The 15,122-nt window shown below is 45.1% G+C and overlaps 1 protein-coding gene across 1 annotated transcript in view; it reads right to left on the reverse strand.

The window, feature by feature from the left end:
* Positions 1-228: 228 nt before the first annotated feature.
* The window catches only part of LOC137906417 (nucleosome-remodeling factor subunit BPTF-like), a 31,896-nt gene continuing 17,002 nt past the window's right edge, over positions 229-15,122 (reverse strand). The window contains exons 21-37 of the mRNA XM_068750678.1: positions 14,880-15,105; positions 14,365-14,514; positions 11,646-11,776; positions 11,198-11,312; positions 10,484-10,689; positions 9,907-10,147; positions 9,412-9,695; positions 8,945-9,058; positions 8,582-8,743; positions 8,127-8,209; positions 6,102-6,327; positions 5,604-5,926; positions 5,044-5,217; positions 4,582-4,774; positions 3,883-3,967; positions 2,453-2,639; positions 229-265 (exon numbers count right to left, since the gene is read on the reverse strand). Coding sequence (XP_068606779.1) covers positions 229-265; positions 2,453-2,639; positions 3,883-3,967; positions 4,582-4,774; positions 5,044-5,217; positions 5,604-5,926; positions 6,102-6,327; positions 8,127-8,209; positions 8,582-8,743; positions 8,945-9,058; positions 9,412-9,695; positions 9,907-10,147; positions 10,484-10,689; positions 11,198-11,312; positions 11,646-11,776; positions 14,365-14,514; positions 14,880-15,105 — 2,937 coding nt within the window. The remainder of the gene's footprint in view (positions 266-2,452; positions 2,640-3,882; positions 3,968-4,581; positions 4,775-5,043; positions 5,218-5,603; positions 5,927-6,101; positions 6,328-8,126; positions 8,210-8,581; positions 8,744-8,944; positions 9,059-9,411; positions 9,696-9,906; positions 10,148-10,483; positions 10,690-11,197; positions 11,313-11,645; positions 11,777-14,364; positions 14,515-14,879; positions 15,106-15,122) is intronic.

Raw genomic sequence — 15,122 nt, forward strand, 5'->3', positions numbered from 1 at the left:
CCAGCCAGCCGATTAAAGCACGTTCTCAGCTTTCCCCCCCCCCATCTGGATCTTTCTTCGCATGAATGGGAAGCACAGACAGGAGCTGCTGGGTGTCCGCGGCCACCCCTGTCCCTCAGTTCGAAGGTGGGACTTCTCTGCCATTATGTCCCAAAGACACTTCGGGGCGGTGCCGAAGGATGGGCGAGCTGAGCCTGATTTAAGGTCTGTGTTGAATTTAGGAGGGAGCTAACAGGCTGCCGATTGTAGCTTGTTGTTATGAGACCTACAGAGACGGGCAAAGAGAGGAGGAAGAAAACAGTTGGAAAACTTCTTGGTATTTCCTTTTTTTTTTTTATTAAAAGCTTTACAAAATGACAAAATATGCACTAGGAAAAAGAAAATACACAATGAACAACACAAGAAGATGTATTGGATGCCAGTGGGTCAGACACTTTGACAGAGTTCCAGCAGCCATGTTGGTGAAATGTATAATGTGATGTCGTCCCAACAGTGTATGTACAAGGAGTTTTTTAAACTAGACAAAGCTTACCATGTTTAGAACAGGAAAGCTAAACTACACTGTTTTCTAGTCTACCTTTACAGAGCCTAATAGTCCTTCAAAAAAAAAAAAAAGATATTATATGCACATGAAATTACATTGTACATGGGCAGGCTACAGGCAGCAAAAAGAAAGGAATAAACGTGGCGTGTCTGTTAAAAACACTCGGATAAGAAATGAGGTAAAAATATTCTGCGTTATGACCTAGATAATCAAAAAAACAATTCTGTCAAATTAAAATATAAGTTAACGGTTTATGGAGCTTAAGTCAGTTTTACAATCAAATCCTAGAGCTTTTTTTTCTTTTCTCCCCCCCCCGCTCCAGAGATGAACTTGAAGGACGACAAACTTCAAATTTTATATTACATCCGACTGAAACAAAGAAAATATTACTCGTCTGTTTCGAAAAGGCTAAGAAAATAGATTTTCCACTGAATGCTTTGTACGGACCAACATGGCTGCCAATATCAGACAGTACAAACGTGTTTCTTCTTTTGCATCTAAAACAAAACAAAACAAACAAACAAAACAAAAAAATATCCCACCCACAGTGTGGTTTAACATATGCTCTTTCTTACAATTGATTTAGCGCTGTTTTAAACAAGGAGAAAAACAGCAAGATCCTGGATAGCAAATAATTTTTCTGTTTGTTTTAAGAGTGACCCCGGCACCCAGGAGTTTGACATCACAATCTGTAAGAGAGAGAGAGAACGGACGGTGTAAATACACACGGGAGAAGCACAAGGCTGTTTTTAGGCACACAAAGCTTGATGCAAACCACAAGACTTAAAACAAAGTGAGATGATGCAGAGACCTCGCTAACACCAGTTAAACTTTCCTGCGATGTCTTTAGCGCGTTCAGCAAATAGCCAAATTAAAGCGCAGCCAAAACCACAGAAATGACAGTGACTTGCATTAGTTAACGGAAATGTCTTGTCTACAAGACAAAGGTGAGGGCACAAAAGCAGATAAAAGAGCGTTTCTGGTTTACTTTGTGCGTGACGAGTAATTGTGCAGAAATAGCCGTGCACTAATTACAGCAAAGGCAGGGACGGGGAGCATGCCGAAGCATTTAGCCGAGAGGCTGTAGTGAAGATTTCGTCTTAAATTAACGTGTTTGCAGATCAATTTGGTATCTCTGGGCTTCTTTACAAGCTGTCCTGGGGAATTTCAGCTCTTGTTATTATTTTTTTTTTTTTTACATAGTTTGTATTTTGGGCCGAACAGCTATTTTACGCTCACAGCCAGAAGATAACGAATCTCTATTCCAACAGCAGCCAAGCATATGCAGCCCAGATTGTCGAGTGTAGAAGACTTTCCAGTTCATCGAAGCGGGGAGAAAAGGTAAACGCACATACACTGATATGGATAGACCCAAGGCTGAATGAAGATGCCTCTAACATTCAACTGTGCAGGGTTACGGTTGTGACTGAAAGTTCAAATAGTCAATGTAGGAAAAAGACATGCATCCCTCAAAGTGCCAAATCACTGAAAGAATATTATGCACCGTTCGTCAAAATTTGACTCTGCAAGCATCTGTTGAGATCCCAGGGACACTTTGAGCAATCAGTCATAACCCAAAAGGACAAAGAGGTTATTAAAAAAATGATTTAAATGTGGAGAGCGACACACAATGGTAATATGGGAAAACAAAAACAGAAGAGGAAGTGACTGAAGTCCACTAGTGGATGCCGCCCCCCCCCCCCCCCCCCCCAGCAGATGTTTATTGCCAAGACTGGGAAAAAGTCTGTCGTACTTCCAAGGTCGTCAGAGGTCAGAGTCACAGCTTGAACTCCACTGATTTTCTTAATGCCGCTTTATTCTGCCCTGGGACTACCCTCTGACTCCCTCCCTTGTCTGAAGTTGACGTGTTAACCATTTTCTCCTTTTGTGATTGCCCCCCCATCTTACCTGCTGGCTTTGAAACCTTTGAGTTTCTGGACAAAGAAGGTCTCCAGAACCTCGGCACACTGGTAGAAGGGTGAGTCGCTTGGGTTGTAGTAGCGGCAGTTGTCGAAGATTTTGGTCATGTCCGCTACGAACTCTGTCAGCTTGACGTACTCGCGCTTCTGTAACCTCTCCTCCATGGTGGAAAGGTCTACACAAAAGGAATTTAAAATATATATATTTGGTTAATGATTGTAGGGGTTACAGGGTCAGATTATTGAATCACAAACTCAATTTCTTTTTCTTCTTCTTCCCAATTTCAACCTTGCTCTCTGTCATTCCTGAGCACTCATTATCTGAGTGTCAAATAAGTGCTTCCAAAGATACTCAAAAGGTGATTTCAGTGTTATTAACCTGTAAAATCAAGCCAGAAACGGACAAAAACAAGATTAGCGAAGCAGTCGTGGCTCAATATAAGCTGCTGCTGCCAGCAGTTTGCTCTACACGGCGTCCTCGGGGCTGCACTTTAAACAAACATATCCGACTCTTAACCTCCGTAAACCCCACACCCAAGCTGGCCGGGGGCTTTCAAACCTCATGGTCAATATCAAAGACCTCCTTCTTCCCCGTCATCGGTTTTCATCTAAAAAAAAAAAAAAACCTTCAAAAACGGCTGCAGCTAGACCAGCCAAATGCTCCCTTTTTCCTCCACTTCTTTGAAATCCAATAAGGGCTTTTTCTCTGGTAAGGGAGATGGGAGGATGAGAGTTTCCTGCACCAGACCAACAGGAACTCTGTGTGGGACTGGTCCCCTTTGCAGAGGGAGTCCGGCGGACCTGGACCAGCTCATTAACGGTTTGTTTGTGTGGAAGTTCAAAAGGGTCCTGTTGACGCAAGTCACCGTTTACATGGCGGGTTTGATCTGAGTTGGAGGCCTTCCTCCCCTGTTGGCCTTCTGGTTGCTAGTTTTAAAAAGGTGTAAGATATAGAGGCAGGGCGTTAGGCAACGATCTGGACCTACTTAATTTGAAGCAATTTCATGTTCCAAACAGAGATCCAAACAGAAGTTTGGTGATTCGGTATCTGACGAATCAGATGATACGTTCTTACAGAGAAGAGCCACGAACACTAAGGGCTCTGTCTTCTCTCCAGCGTATACTTGGCATGTTGCTAATTTTGAAGGACTGCACGTTGAACAAACACACGTAAGCAGAGCTACACAGCGCAGTGATAATTTTCATCCACCCAAAATTCGCATCTTCCACGGACTTTTCCTTACGATGACAGAAATGTACGTATTTTTTTCTGCAGTTAGTACCATAAATATTTCCTGCATCACTGATGCATTTTCTCTTCTGCTCCCAAGGCATCTGCTTAGAACTTAAATAATGAGATCAAACATTTAATAAGAAACTCTACCGTCAGTCTTCATCTCGATTTTACACGCCACTCACCCATTGGCTCTTTGATAACTCTGTAGTAGTCTGGAGCGTCGTTCGTGTCCACAGGCTCCAGGAAGGGCCATGCCATTTTATGTGCCTGTAGAGGAAGCGAGGGACCAAAGAGAGGAGGTGAAGAGAAAGAGCAGACCCTTGAGGGAGAGCTGTAACCACGAAAAGGACACGTGGAGCAGGCGGGTCAACACAGATGTTCCCTCTGATTTCTTCTTCACCTCCATGTCTCTCGTATAACACAAATAGACGAGAGAATTAGAGGAGAGGTAAGAGGAGGAAGAAAAAAGAAAGGGAAGCTAGGAAAAAAAAAAAAACATTGAGGCGAGGACGCTGTCCGAGGAGAGCTCTGGGGAGCCAAATCCATCAGATAAGACGGATGCAGCGGGTTTTTGTTTGCTGCTCTTAAACTGCAATGGGCCGACGAGGAACCGCATTAGACTTCATTTGGAAACAATCCTAACAGCGCTGCTACTTGAGATACAGCAGAGTGTTTGTGTACCTGCACAGTAAATGAGCAGAGCTGCCGAACTGTATCCGTCCGTGTTTGTTTATTTGTAGGGAAACTCTGACTTGCGCATGTAGAATGAAAAAAAAGTGGTGCATCGAGCGTTTACCGCTGCAGGGTTAGGGTTAGTGAGCCGGTGATTTCTGGCCCGTGAAATGAACGCGCGCATTATTCACCGCGTGTTTGCCCTTTACCTGTAAGGAACGCAGGGTTCTCCGCAGGCCCTCGTAGTCTTTGTCGGTTAGGGGCGTGAAGACCGTCATGGTGTCTTCCGTCGACTGGCACTGCGGGCACACGTACTCGTCAATGTGGTTCGCCTCGCTTTGCAGGATCCCGACGCAGCGGCCGTGGTACCAGTTCTGGCACCGGTCACATCCAATGTAGAACCTGTGGAGGCAAAAGACACTTTTTTTTTTTTTTACCTGTGCTGTCATTTACACTGCATTTCATTTACTTTATATTGTACAATTAGTACTCAAAAGTGGGGTTGATAAAAACTAGGTACTGCAAAAATATTTATTCTCTTCATCCAACAATATTTAGTAACGTGTCTTTCGATTTCTAATCACATTAACTTGTGATAGAAGAAACAGGAGCATTTACCTCTCTCTCCCTCACACACGCACACACACACACACACTCCTGCAGCTCCTTACTGAGACTCGTCGTACGCCGTCTGACAGATGCAGTAGAGCTCCTCCGTGCTTCCCTCCTGGCCCCGTTTACACTCCACACAGATGTAGTCGTCCATCTTCTTGGCCTCCTTCTCGGTGATGCCCACACACTCTCCATGATACCAGTTGGTACACAAGTCGCAGCCGATATAGAACCTTTACAGAGAAAAAGGATTCCATTATAATCTGAATCAGGTTGGTGTTTTATAAAAAAATATATATATATGTTTGAAAGAGTCGTTTTCTACATATCTGATATTTAAATGTCAATAGTTGTGCTTCACCCCAACATTGATTCCACAACCAGTTACAGGCAGAAAGAATTATCGCAAATTTCTGTTGCAGTCTGGGGGCTGTTTGAAAAGTCAGTTTAGCCTCAGTACCCTAAATTCAACTACTATTTTTGGGCCATAGGAGAAAGATCTAAAACTGAAGAGTTCTAATAAGATTCAATAGAACATTCCTTGCTCTAATTCTTTTATTGTGGCCTCCATCCTAATGGGTGAGAGAATCCAACAGCATTTGAGGGAGCGTCGTCATACTTGGACTCGTCGTAGGGCGTCTTGCAGACGCAGTAGAGCTTCGTGTCCTTCTTGCTCTCCTTGGTGCTGGTCGAGATCATCTTCTTCTTTTTGGACTTGGCTGACATCGCGGTCTCTCTCTCCTCCTCCCGTTTTCTCTTATGTGCTGAAGTGGCGGTTGTGGCGAGGTGGTGTTGAGCGGTGACGCCATGCATGTGCGCCAGTTTGTGTTGCTGCTGGTTGCGGGTGGCGGTGGAGGCGGCCGCCTGGGCCGCCTGCTGGGCTGCAATCTGCGCTCTCTCCTTCTCCCTCCGCATCCGCAATAGGTCCCTCTTTAGGTCCTCCTGATGGATGTTGGAGGAACACACCAGTAGTTGGAGTATGTAAAGCTTTATTCTTTTAATGATTTTTGATGCCATTTTCTTAATGTTATGTGCCTCTTTGTTTTTTAAAATATATGTTGGACAATATCTGATTGTACAAACTTTATACCATTTTGTCCTTCCCCTCCCTTCATACCTGAGCCTCCAGCTGCAGCTCCTTGTCAAGAAGAGCCCGCTTCTTCAGGATCTCCATCTTGAGGCTCTCTTTGTGTCGATACAGCAGCAAAGAGAGCTTGCTGGCGTTTGCCAACCTCCTCTTCGCCTCGACAACCTCCTCTTTCTTCTTCCTTTTGGCTGCCTGCCGCTCATCTTTGTCTATCCTGTCCAGAATGAACTTCATCACCTGATTGCACACAATCATCCTGGGCAGACAGACAGGAGAAGGAATTTCATTCAACTCGGAAATTCAATGTGAAGGGAAATTCGTAATGGACGAGAATATTCGTGTTGCATTTCGCATTTCAATGAACTGTCAGAGAAACTCCTCGAGGCATCTCCACGGTTGTAAGTTATGTTATAACTGATACGTTCCCACAGTGTTCACTGTCCCTGCTTGGAAATGTTGCAGGGACAGAGGGTTGGAGCTTCTATAATAAAAGACACGGACGGGACCGTTTTAAACAAACATGGCCTTTTAAAACCGTGACACTAACGTGGCTTTCCTAAAAGAGGATTGGTTGCATCGTCCCTATGAGAAATAGCTGTTTGCGGGTCCACGTGTCGTCCAGATGTTTGGTTGTTCTGTGTAACGTGTTTCAACAGCAGGAAAGTGGCGCTGGAAGAGAGATTTAGTGAGTGATGAACAGATAGATAATGACTTGGAAGCGCAGAGTCACGAACAAACACACACACATGTGCAGATAAGGATTCAAGGTCCTGTAAGGGTCTCTACTGTTTGACAATATAACTTCCTGTTAATTAAACGAACGCACAGGACAGAAGCAATACAGTAGAAAAATGGAGTAGTTGTAAAAAAAAAAAGAAAATAGCCACAAACATTTTGTCAAATATATTACAGAAGATAATTTAGGATTCAGTCTGTTCGCTTGCGTTTGCTAATATTCACAACTGAGATCGAAATCTGTTCGGCAACAGAAAACTGTGTTCAAGGGCAGGCTTGTGTGAATAATGCAGGAAACACGGCCAATGGCTGCCGAGGTCAAAAATGGGCCAGGGTCCCTAACGGCGGGTACCGCTGACCGACACATAAACGCAGAGAGGAAAGTGGGACAGACAGGACACACACACACACACACACGACAATGTCAGAGTTTACTCAACTAAAAGCTGTTTCGACGGAAAAGTGACAGAAAAGAATGACAAGAAATAAGCGGATAATAATGAAATGCGTGGAGAGACGACAGACGGCGCTAGCGTAGTGACGTCACAGCAGTCTGGGCTCGGTATTTCAGGTTTGTGTGAACGGGCGGTGTTGACACACAGTCTGTGGACATAAGCACATGGTTGTGAAGGTCAGCTGGAGGTCTGAATACGATCCATCTGCAGCTTATAAAACACGAGGGGGGAAAAGGACTTTGAAACATTCGGCAACTCTGACTTTCAGCTTCAGTATTCAACATTTCAGCTTCAGTAAACAACATTTCACAGTTGATTACTGATTACAGAGTACGCGTTTCGATAGAAATCGGCAGTATTCTGCCAATCTTTCGGTCACGCAGATAAAGGATTATGTTACCCCATAGTGATGCCAAGGCTTTTGTAGTGAAGTTAAAACTTGCTGCAGGTATTGTTTGAAATGGCCTGTGTGATTTTATTGAACGAACCCAATCATCAATAAATGTGCTTTGTCTTTTTTTTTTCTTTGGATTGCTTGCAAAGTCATCGTGAGTAGCTGGTGACACGCCCCAAAAAGTTCACAAGCTGTGAAGGACCTCCCAAAGTGGTGCTGAACTAACGCCAAACAGAGAGAGGAGTTCCATATGATCAAAACACGGACATGCAGGAGGGCACTGGCTTAAAGAAACACTACTAATGATCCTACACATCATTTATTTTATGTTATTTCCATTTCAAAAAGTTTATTCTGATTTTTGAGACAATCACTCCAACGACTCACAACAATTACATTTGAACGTTTTGCCTTCATGCGGGGGGGAAAAAAAAGAAGCCTAAAATAAAATGAAAACTTCTGTGCACAAACCTCTGATTCTCTTCTCTTTCTGTAGGCGTCATGGTCTTCTTCTGCTTCAGGTGTTCAATGGCAGCGTTTTGCTTCATTACCACCTGAAAGACATCCAGAAAGATGTCAGAACAAATCACGTGTGACAACCGAAAAGAGAGCTCCAGTTCTCAGCCGTTTATATGAACGCCTGCCCCAAGTCGTGAAGCTTATAGATGACTTATTACCGAGTAGTGATCAATTAAATGAATGATAAGTATAGTTCCAGGCCAAACAGAGGGATGGATTAAATAAGTAAGTCCAGAGGGAGTGGGTTAAAAGTAAAGATTTATGAAATCATCGATCATCTAATACAGATATCTATAGATACAGGTAAGGCAAAATTGATCCTAGTGGAGGATTGGATGTTTTTGATTGCTACTCATCAACTGATAGCAAGGAGGCTCATGGATGACACATAATGCTCACATACGTACCTGTTTCTGAATGATGTCGCTTTGGCTGGCGGCGGCGAGGGCCTGCTCTCGCTTGGCCTCTGTGGCTTGTCTCTTCTTCAGCTGTTGCTGTTCTCTGAGCTGCTGGATCCTCTGCAGCTGCTCCTGGACGGAGGCTGCCTGTATCGCCACTACGTTTCCAATCTGTGCCGACAGAAGAGAGTGTAATAAATTATACACTTTCACAGGTTCTAGTCTAAATGTGCAAATTAGAGATTATATATGCTGGATGATGCAGCATGTGTGAAATGACCTAATTCTGAGATTTAGGTAATAACCACGACACAACGGCAACACCATGAAGGTGGCATAGTTAGCATGTGGTTTAGCGGGCTCGATGCCTACCTGTCCTCCCTGAGCTGAGGTGGCCCCAGTCTGTTGTATCTGGATAGGAAGCTGTAGTTTGATGTGCTGTGGAAGAGACCCCGCACCCTGCTGGGCCTGCAGCTGGGCCAACACCTTCAGTCGTGACAAATTTACGCACGAGAGAAACGTGCAAGGAAAATGAAAAGAAAATCAAGGTTTTGATACACGTGTTTACGTCATCAATGTGCAGGATCAGCCCCCCCCCCCCATCACTTGAAGGAATGGTTGGACAGAATAAATTCTTCCTGTGTTGGACAGTTAAAACATGCTAATCCAGGCTAGAGTTAATAAAATGTATGCTGGTTTTGCAGTTCAATTAAAGAGGTCTCTTATTGACGGACACCAAGTCCGCTGCAAGTCCTCTGAACGGCAATTCATTGTGGAGGTGGAGTTAAGTCTGGGCAGTGCTCTAACATATTTCATTTCATCCTCTCTGCTATTCATACCTGTACCTGCTGCTGAAGTCCAGACATGCTAATGATTTGTGGCGTCTGCTGCAGCTGCACTTGGCCTGTTCCTCCCTGTGTTTTCACCTGCAGGGAGGTGGGAGACTGGATAGGCATGTGGGCCTGGGTCTGAGGGGGCAAATGGCCCTGGTGGGTGGCTGATGAAGGGGTGCTGGTGGTTGCCAAGGGGGTCATCCCTGCCTGGACAGGGGAGGCGGCCTGTTGGGCGGGCTGGGCGGGGGTTTTGGTAGTGCCGATATTGGGCTGGCCAGGAACTGGGGTGGCTGGGGAAGTGAGAGGGTGGGCCGAAGTTGAGCACAAAAATGTCAAATGAAATACGAGACACACACGTGCACATATATTCTAAAGTTTCTAAGATGGAAATTCAAATCAAGCATAATGTATTCAGTTATAGTGAACGAACATTCCAACACTTTTTAATTAAAGCCATTAAACACATCTGCTAATTGATTGACCCATTCCTGCAGATCAAACCTGTGCTGGTTGTTGGTGCGGCAGCTGAGGGCAAAGGGGTAAACAGGAAACGTTGCACCTGGCCATTAGCCAGTGCTGCCTGCATGAGTTGCTGCCCGGGTCCCGGGATGACGGTGACCCCTTGAGGTATGATCTGCAGCTGACCTGTGGTCTGGCCCTGACCCTGAACCATCACGGTCAGCGACTGTTGGGTACCGGCGACGCCAGCCTGCCGGTCGACACCCGAGCCGACCTGCTGCTGCTTCTACGTCAAACAGAGAGGAGGCATGACGTGAACAGAAAGCTTGTTACTCAGTAAATCACAAGTCTAATCAAACCATAATTTGCTTGTGGTGAAATATTGTATGCAAATGCTCAAATCCAGCTGGGCTGGTACGTGGATAATTACACAGTCCATTAACCCACTACGTATGATACTTGGTTTAACAAGTAAAAGACTTCATGCCATGAACTCACATTCCTGTGATACTAAGGGTTATTTTCAAGTTACACACTTTACAATAAAGGATTTTACAGGCACGTACATATTTTTCCACTGTTCACATAGCACATCTAGGGAATTGCCTTGCTCACTGACCTGTGCAAGCTGGGTCAGCTGTGCCAGGGTGAGTTTAACCTGGCCTTGCCCCTGAGCACGTGGGGTGCTGTGCGGTGTTTGTCCAGCTGTGGTGGGGCTGGCAGCCCCTTGGCCTGTGACCGTGGCAACAGGACTGGCACCAGATATTGCTGTGGAAACTGCCTGGCCACGAATGATCTGGGTCATTACCTGTTGTCCACCTTGACCTGAGCAGAGAGACATATGTTAAAAGGGCACCGTGTGAAATATTCAGGAAATCCCTGCCATCAATGGCGCCGGGGGCGTTGGCTGAACTGCTGGCAATCATTTTCTGCCCGTGCTCACAATGCAAATGTGAGCGGGGGTCATTCTGGGCAAATGCCAAAACGGTGAATCCTGTGATGAACATTAAATGCACCAACATGCTGCATAGTTAAATTAGAGCTACATGGCTAACCTTAGCTTAGCTTACTGTTCACTTGTTTGCCGACCCCTGCTTATCCTCAGTTTTGACATGTGGAATGAATATAGTTTTACACATTTGGGTTGTGCAGTCACATAATTTACTACTAGCTAAAATGAACAAGATACATTAGCTTGTTGACCTTGGCCATAATACACAAGTTTGCTTTAGGCCTCACACTGTACTGAAAAGGTACGCTGGCAACCTAGCCAGCTGACATACACATACATAATGGTCTAAATGAAAACTATTCTCGTCAAAAAACATGCTACCTTGTTGGACCATGAGGGGAGTTCGAAGTATCGTCTTTCCCATCGGTCCCATCTGCTGGATTGGCGTTCGTATCACTGTCATTCCTGGACGGATCTGACCACCGGCTGCCAGAACCTAGAAGGATAGCGTCACCCAGATGTTAGAAATGAATGGATGCAAAGCTGGGATATTCCTTCTTTACATGTCGGAATGTGGAAAATGAAGGGGCCTAAAATCAATGTCCGATGCAAACGTCAGTGTGGACTTATACTTACAAATACATTATAGCCTATTTATCAAACACTGAACCGCAAAGGAGAAATGGAAAATAATATAATTATTATTTTTTAACATTAAGAGAATTTAACAACTCAATGAGAGTTAAAAAACCACAATATGGGAACACAGAGGATGAACAACGATGAGACAAAAAGACTCGTGTGGACACATCAGAGCAGAGAGACGTACCTGCTGCTGCGAGCCTGGGGTGTTGGGCCTGATGTTGAGCGTGCTCGTACGGGGTTGGAATGTGGTGTAGGTCTGGACACCGCCTGCTGTGCTGGATGGGATGATCCCCAACATTTTCTGCTGAACAACACCTACAAAGAAAAGAGAAGCAAGTTACACGAAAGCTACCACTGAGCATTGACACAACTCAACACGTTATTTGTGGGCTTCTCTCCGCGCTGGAAAGCCAATCTTTGGATCACAGCAATGGCAAATATTAGTTTAGGGGGCTAAACTAAATTTTCAAACGCTCACTGAAAGCTTAGTTGGGCTTCCCCCAAAATACCTGAACCCCCCCCTCATATATTATGCACAAATTTCCTCTCTTTAATCTGACAAAGGGAGCATTTCATATTTGTTCGCCAGGCTCTGTGTCTTAATGAGAACCCAGCGGCAGGAACGGAAACCATGAGTGGCGGCCTTTTTTTTTCTCCTGCTGCCTTCTTGCTGTGGGTTTTAAACCACAACCAAGCAGGTAAACCTATACATCAAGGGTTTCCCCTCTTCAAACTCAAGATGTTAAACCCGCTCATAAGTCCAGGGGAGTAGCTGCTCTGGTCACACACACACATCAAACATGCTTTTCTATGGACTGGCTGTTTGGAGAGGTCGGGGAGTTGGGACTACAATTTTATTCAAAACGACAGAGGCAAAAAAAAAAAAAAGAAAAAAGGGGAAAAGGCAATCCCGTTATAGAGGGTTACCTGTCTAGGAAGCAGACCTCAGGGTAAACTTGTTTTCCTGCCTAACTTCCTTAAGTCATTCCAAAGCAAACAGTGAAATCAAAGAGTCACGCTGGATAAATGCACGTCGATGAAATGGCTACACTTAGTCTCTCTTTCATTGGACCTTCAAAGCTAGGGAAAATCACGTTCTTTGTATCCCTGGTGAATGTCATTCCCTTTATTTGGTGATTGTGATATTGAATTTTTAAGTGATACACATACAAAGTACCACAGACCGTTCATAATGGCATCAGCCTGTTTCAAAGTTAGCATCTCTTCTGTTGTATCTTTCACGTTGTCCTAGACTACTATGGAGGGTTTGGGTCATTATCAACCCAAAAACAGCTAAATAAACCATCCAGCCAATCCTGCGCAGTTTGCGTTGGTCTGTAATCAAGTACAGAAACGCTTCTGGAAGAAATCTAACTTACTGTGACGTCACAGTACGAAAAACTTGCACAAGATATGTGTGCACATGCATGCTAATTCATTACGTGCACGCGCGCACACATTTAGTTTCGTTTTCATTTTCAGAGGCTTTTCTGACAGAGCGGTTTGAGACCCCCAAAGAAAATAGGGACAGTGTCCTGCAGCATCTGTTTGTTATTTTGACTAAAGACTTTCACAGATACTTCATACAAGTGTCTGGGAACTGCGTTAAATTGTGCGAAAAAGAGTATAATATGGGATCTTTAAGATAAATGCGGATACAGACCACCTCTGCATGAGCAATATCCATCAGGTAGAAATGTGAGAGAAACACAGACGGGCCTTGGCCATGCTCAGGACACACCATTGAGACATCTGCGGTATCAACACTGACATTTTTAAAAGCTGAAAAGCAACCTGAATCCGCAGACTACACAAGTCAGCCATACTACCAAATATAACCCTTTTCTATTAGATTACCATGACAACAGGACACAAAGAGACATTATGTGCCACAACCAAACCAGCCAGCTGACTCATGTGTCGGGGCACAAAGTAGGCACCACAATGGTGCCTTCTGCTCAAATCACAGCACGTGTGTTGAACTAGGATCAGCGTGGTCGTCGGAAAAAAACCTTACCAAGGCAAGCTCAGCTTAAAAATGATCTTAAATCCTTCATCCTCCTTTATTAGCCGTCCTTGTCGTCTGTCCACTGGGCTAACGTGTAAAGCCGCTATTATGATCGCAATCAGGATGAACAGGATGACACTTAAATGGTCTGGGAAATTCAAAGTAAAAAAAACCAAGCTGAAAGACACTAAAGCTCTGCAGAACTGAGCGAGTAGCAGCCGAGACAGAAGCTATGTGGACACCAGCTTGGGGCGTAACGGCGATGTGTGGTCACAGGAAAATTGAATGGATGGAATGTGACTCAGTCTGGCCCTGCAACAGAAAGTCAGTGACTGCTCTGCACACATCTTTACAGACACCTGCCCTGTAGATCTAATTTCATGCAGGGAAACGTTGATGGATTGAGTCTTAGTAAAGCTACCTGTGACAGAAGTGTGACAGATCCGGATGGACAAGTGGCCAATGTGGTTAATAGAGCCCAACATTTGAACAGCTAATCCCTTCAGTTCTTCTTAGTCGGGCGCCTTTAGAAATGATTTGTGTACTTGGCTCAAACAGTGGCAATCAAGGACAGAGGAAAGTCTAATTTGTGTCTAATTAGTGGAATTCAAAAATATTTGGGCCCGTCGTAGCTGTCACCAACAACATTAAAATGAGTGAAGGCAGACCCAGTCGTTCCAGAGCGGCAGGGCCATGTTTAGCATGCCAACTCGCGTACAATGGCATCCAATTAACAAACCAGATCAAAACTTTGGCTCCATTGAGCCATTAAACACACATCTCAGCTGTGGAGTCCGAGGCGAAGCAACGAAAAAACAAACACACATGGCATCCTGAAATGGAGAGAAGAAATGCCCGCCCTGAATAAAGCAAACGTTGTTGAGACCGTCCATACCTCCTTGTGACGTCGGCACGTTGACCGTGACGATCTTACTGTTGGCAGGCAGCGGCAGCTTGGTGGTCACGACCTTTCCTCCAACAGAGGTTCCCGTAATCTGCAAAGTGTGTCCGCTCGACGTCGCCACGCTGGTCTCTGTGGCGGCTCCTCCAAAAGCAAAAAAAAAAAAAAAAACCCCCAAAAAACCCCACAACAAATACCGTTACCGCTGTGATTCCAGAAAATGATTGGTTATAATACAACAATCGACGGATAAGGACAACAAATGTTCCTGTTGAACTCGTCGGGGGGGCAAGCTGACACCTTTAGTTTAAAGATGTCAAATCAATTATTATATTGATAATAATTATTATAAATATTGAGGGTGATCGTTGCCTCTCTATGGGCCACCCTTTAATTTAGGTGAGAATAAAGCCTACACTGTACATCCTCGCTGCCCCCCCCCCCCCCCGCCCCCGCCCCCACCCCAAGTATAACAACCAGGCTATAAACTGCATTCCTCCCCAAGCTACCTTGCGTGCTTTGGCCCTGCTTGACCCAGGTGGCGAATGACTGCTGGAAGTTCTTGTTCTGCTGGAATGTGACAGGGGTGCCCATCTTGGTGGACAGCACCACCTTGGTGTTGGGGGTACCCTGGCCCGACAGGGTGCCGACGATGACTTTGGGCGTGGCGGCGGGTGTCGCGGGCGTCCCCGCTGGTGTAGCATTGACTCCGCCGGGCTTCTGCTCTAGGCGTTTCTGAGATGGCACACGAG

The sequence above is a fragment of the Brachionichthys hirsutus genome, chromosome 17 (genome assembly GCF_040956055.1).
Source record: "Brachionichthys hirsutus isolate HB-005 chromosome 17, CSIRO-AGI_Bhir_v1, whole genome shotgun sequence".
NCBI lineage: Eukaryota > Metazoa > Chordata > Actinopteri > Lophiiformes > Brachionichthyidae > Brachionichthys > Brachionichthys hirsutus.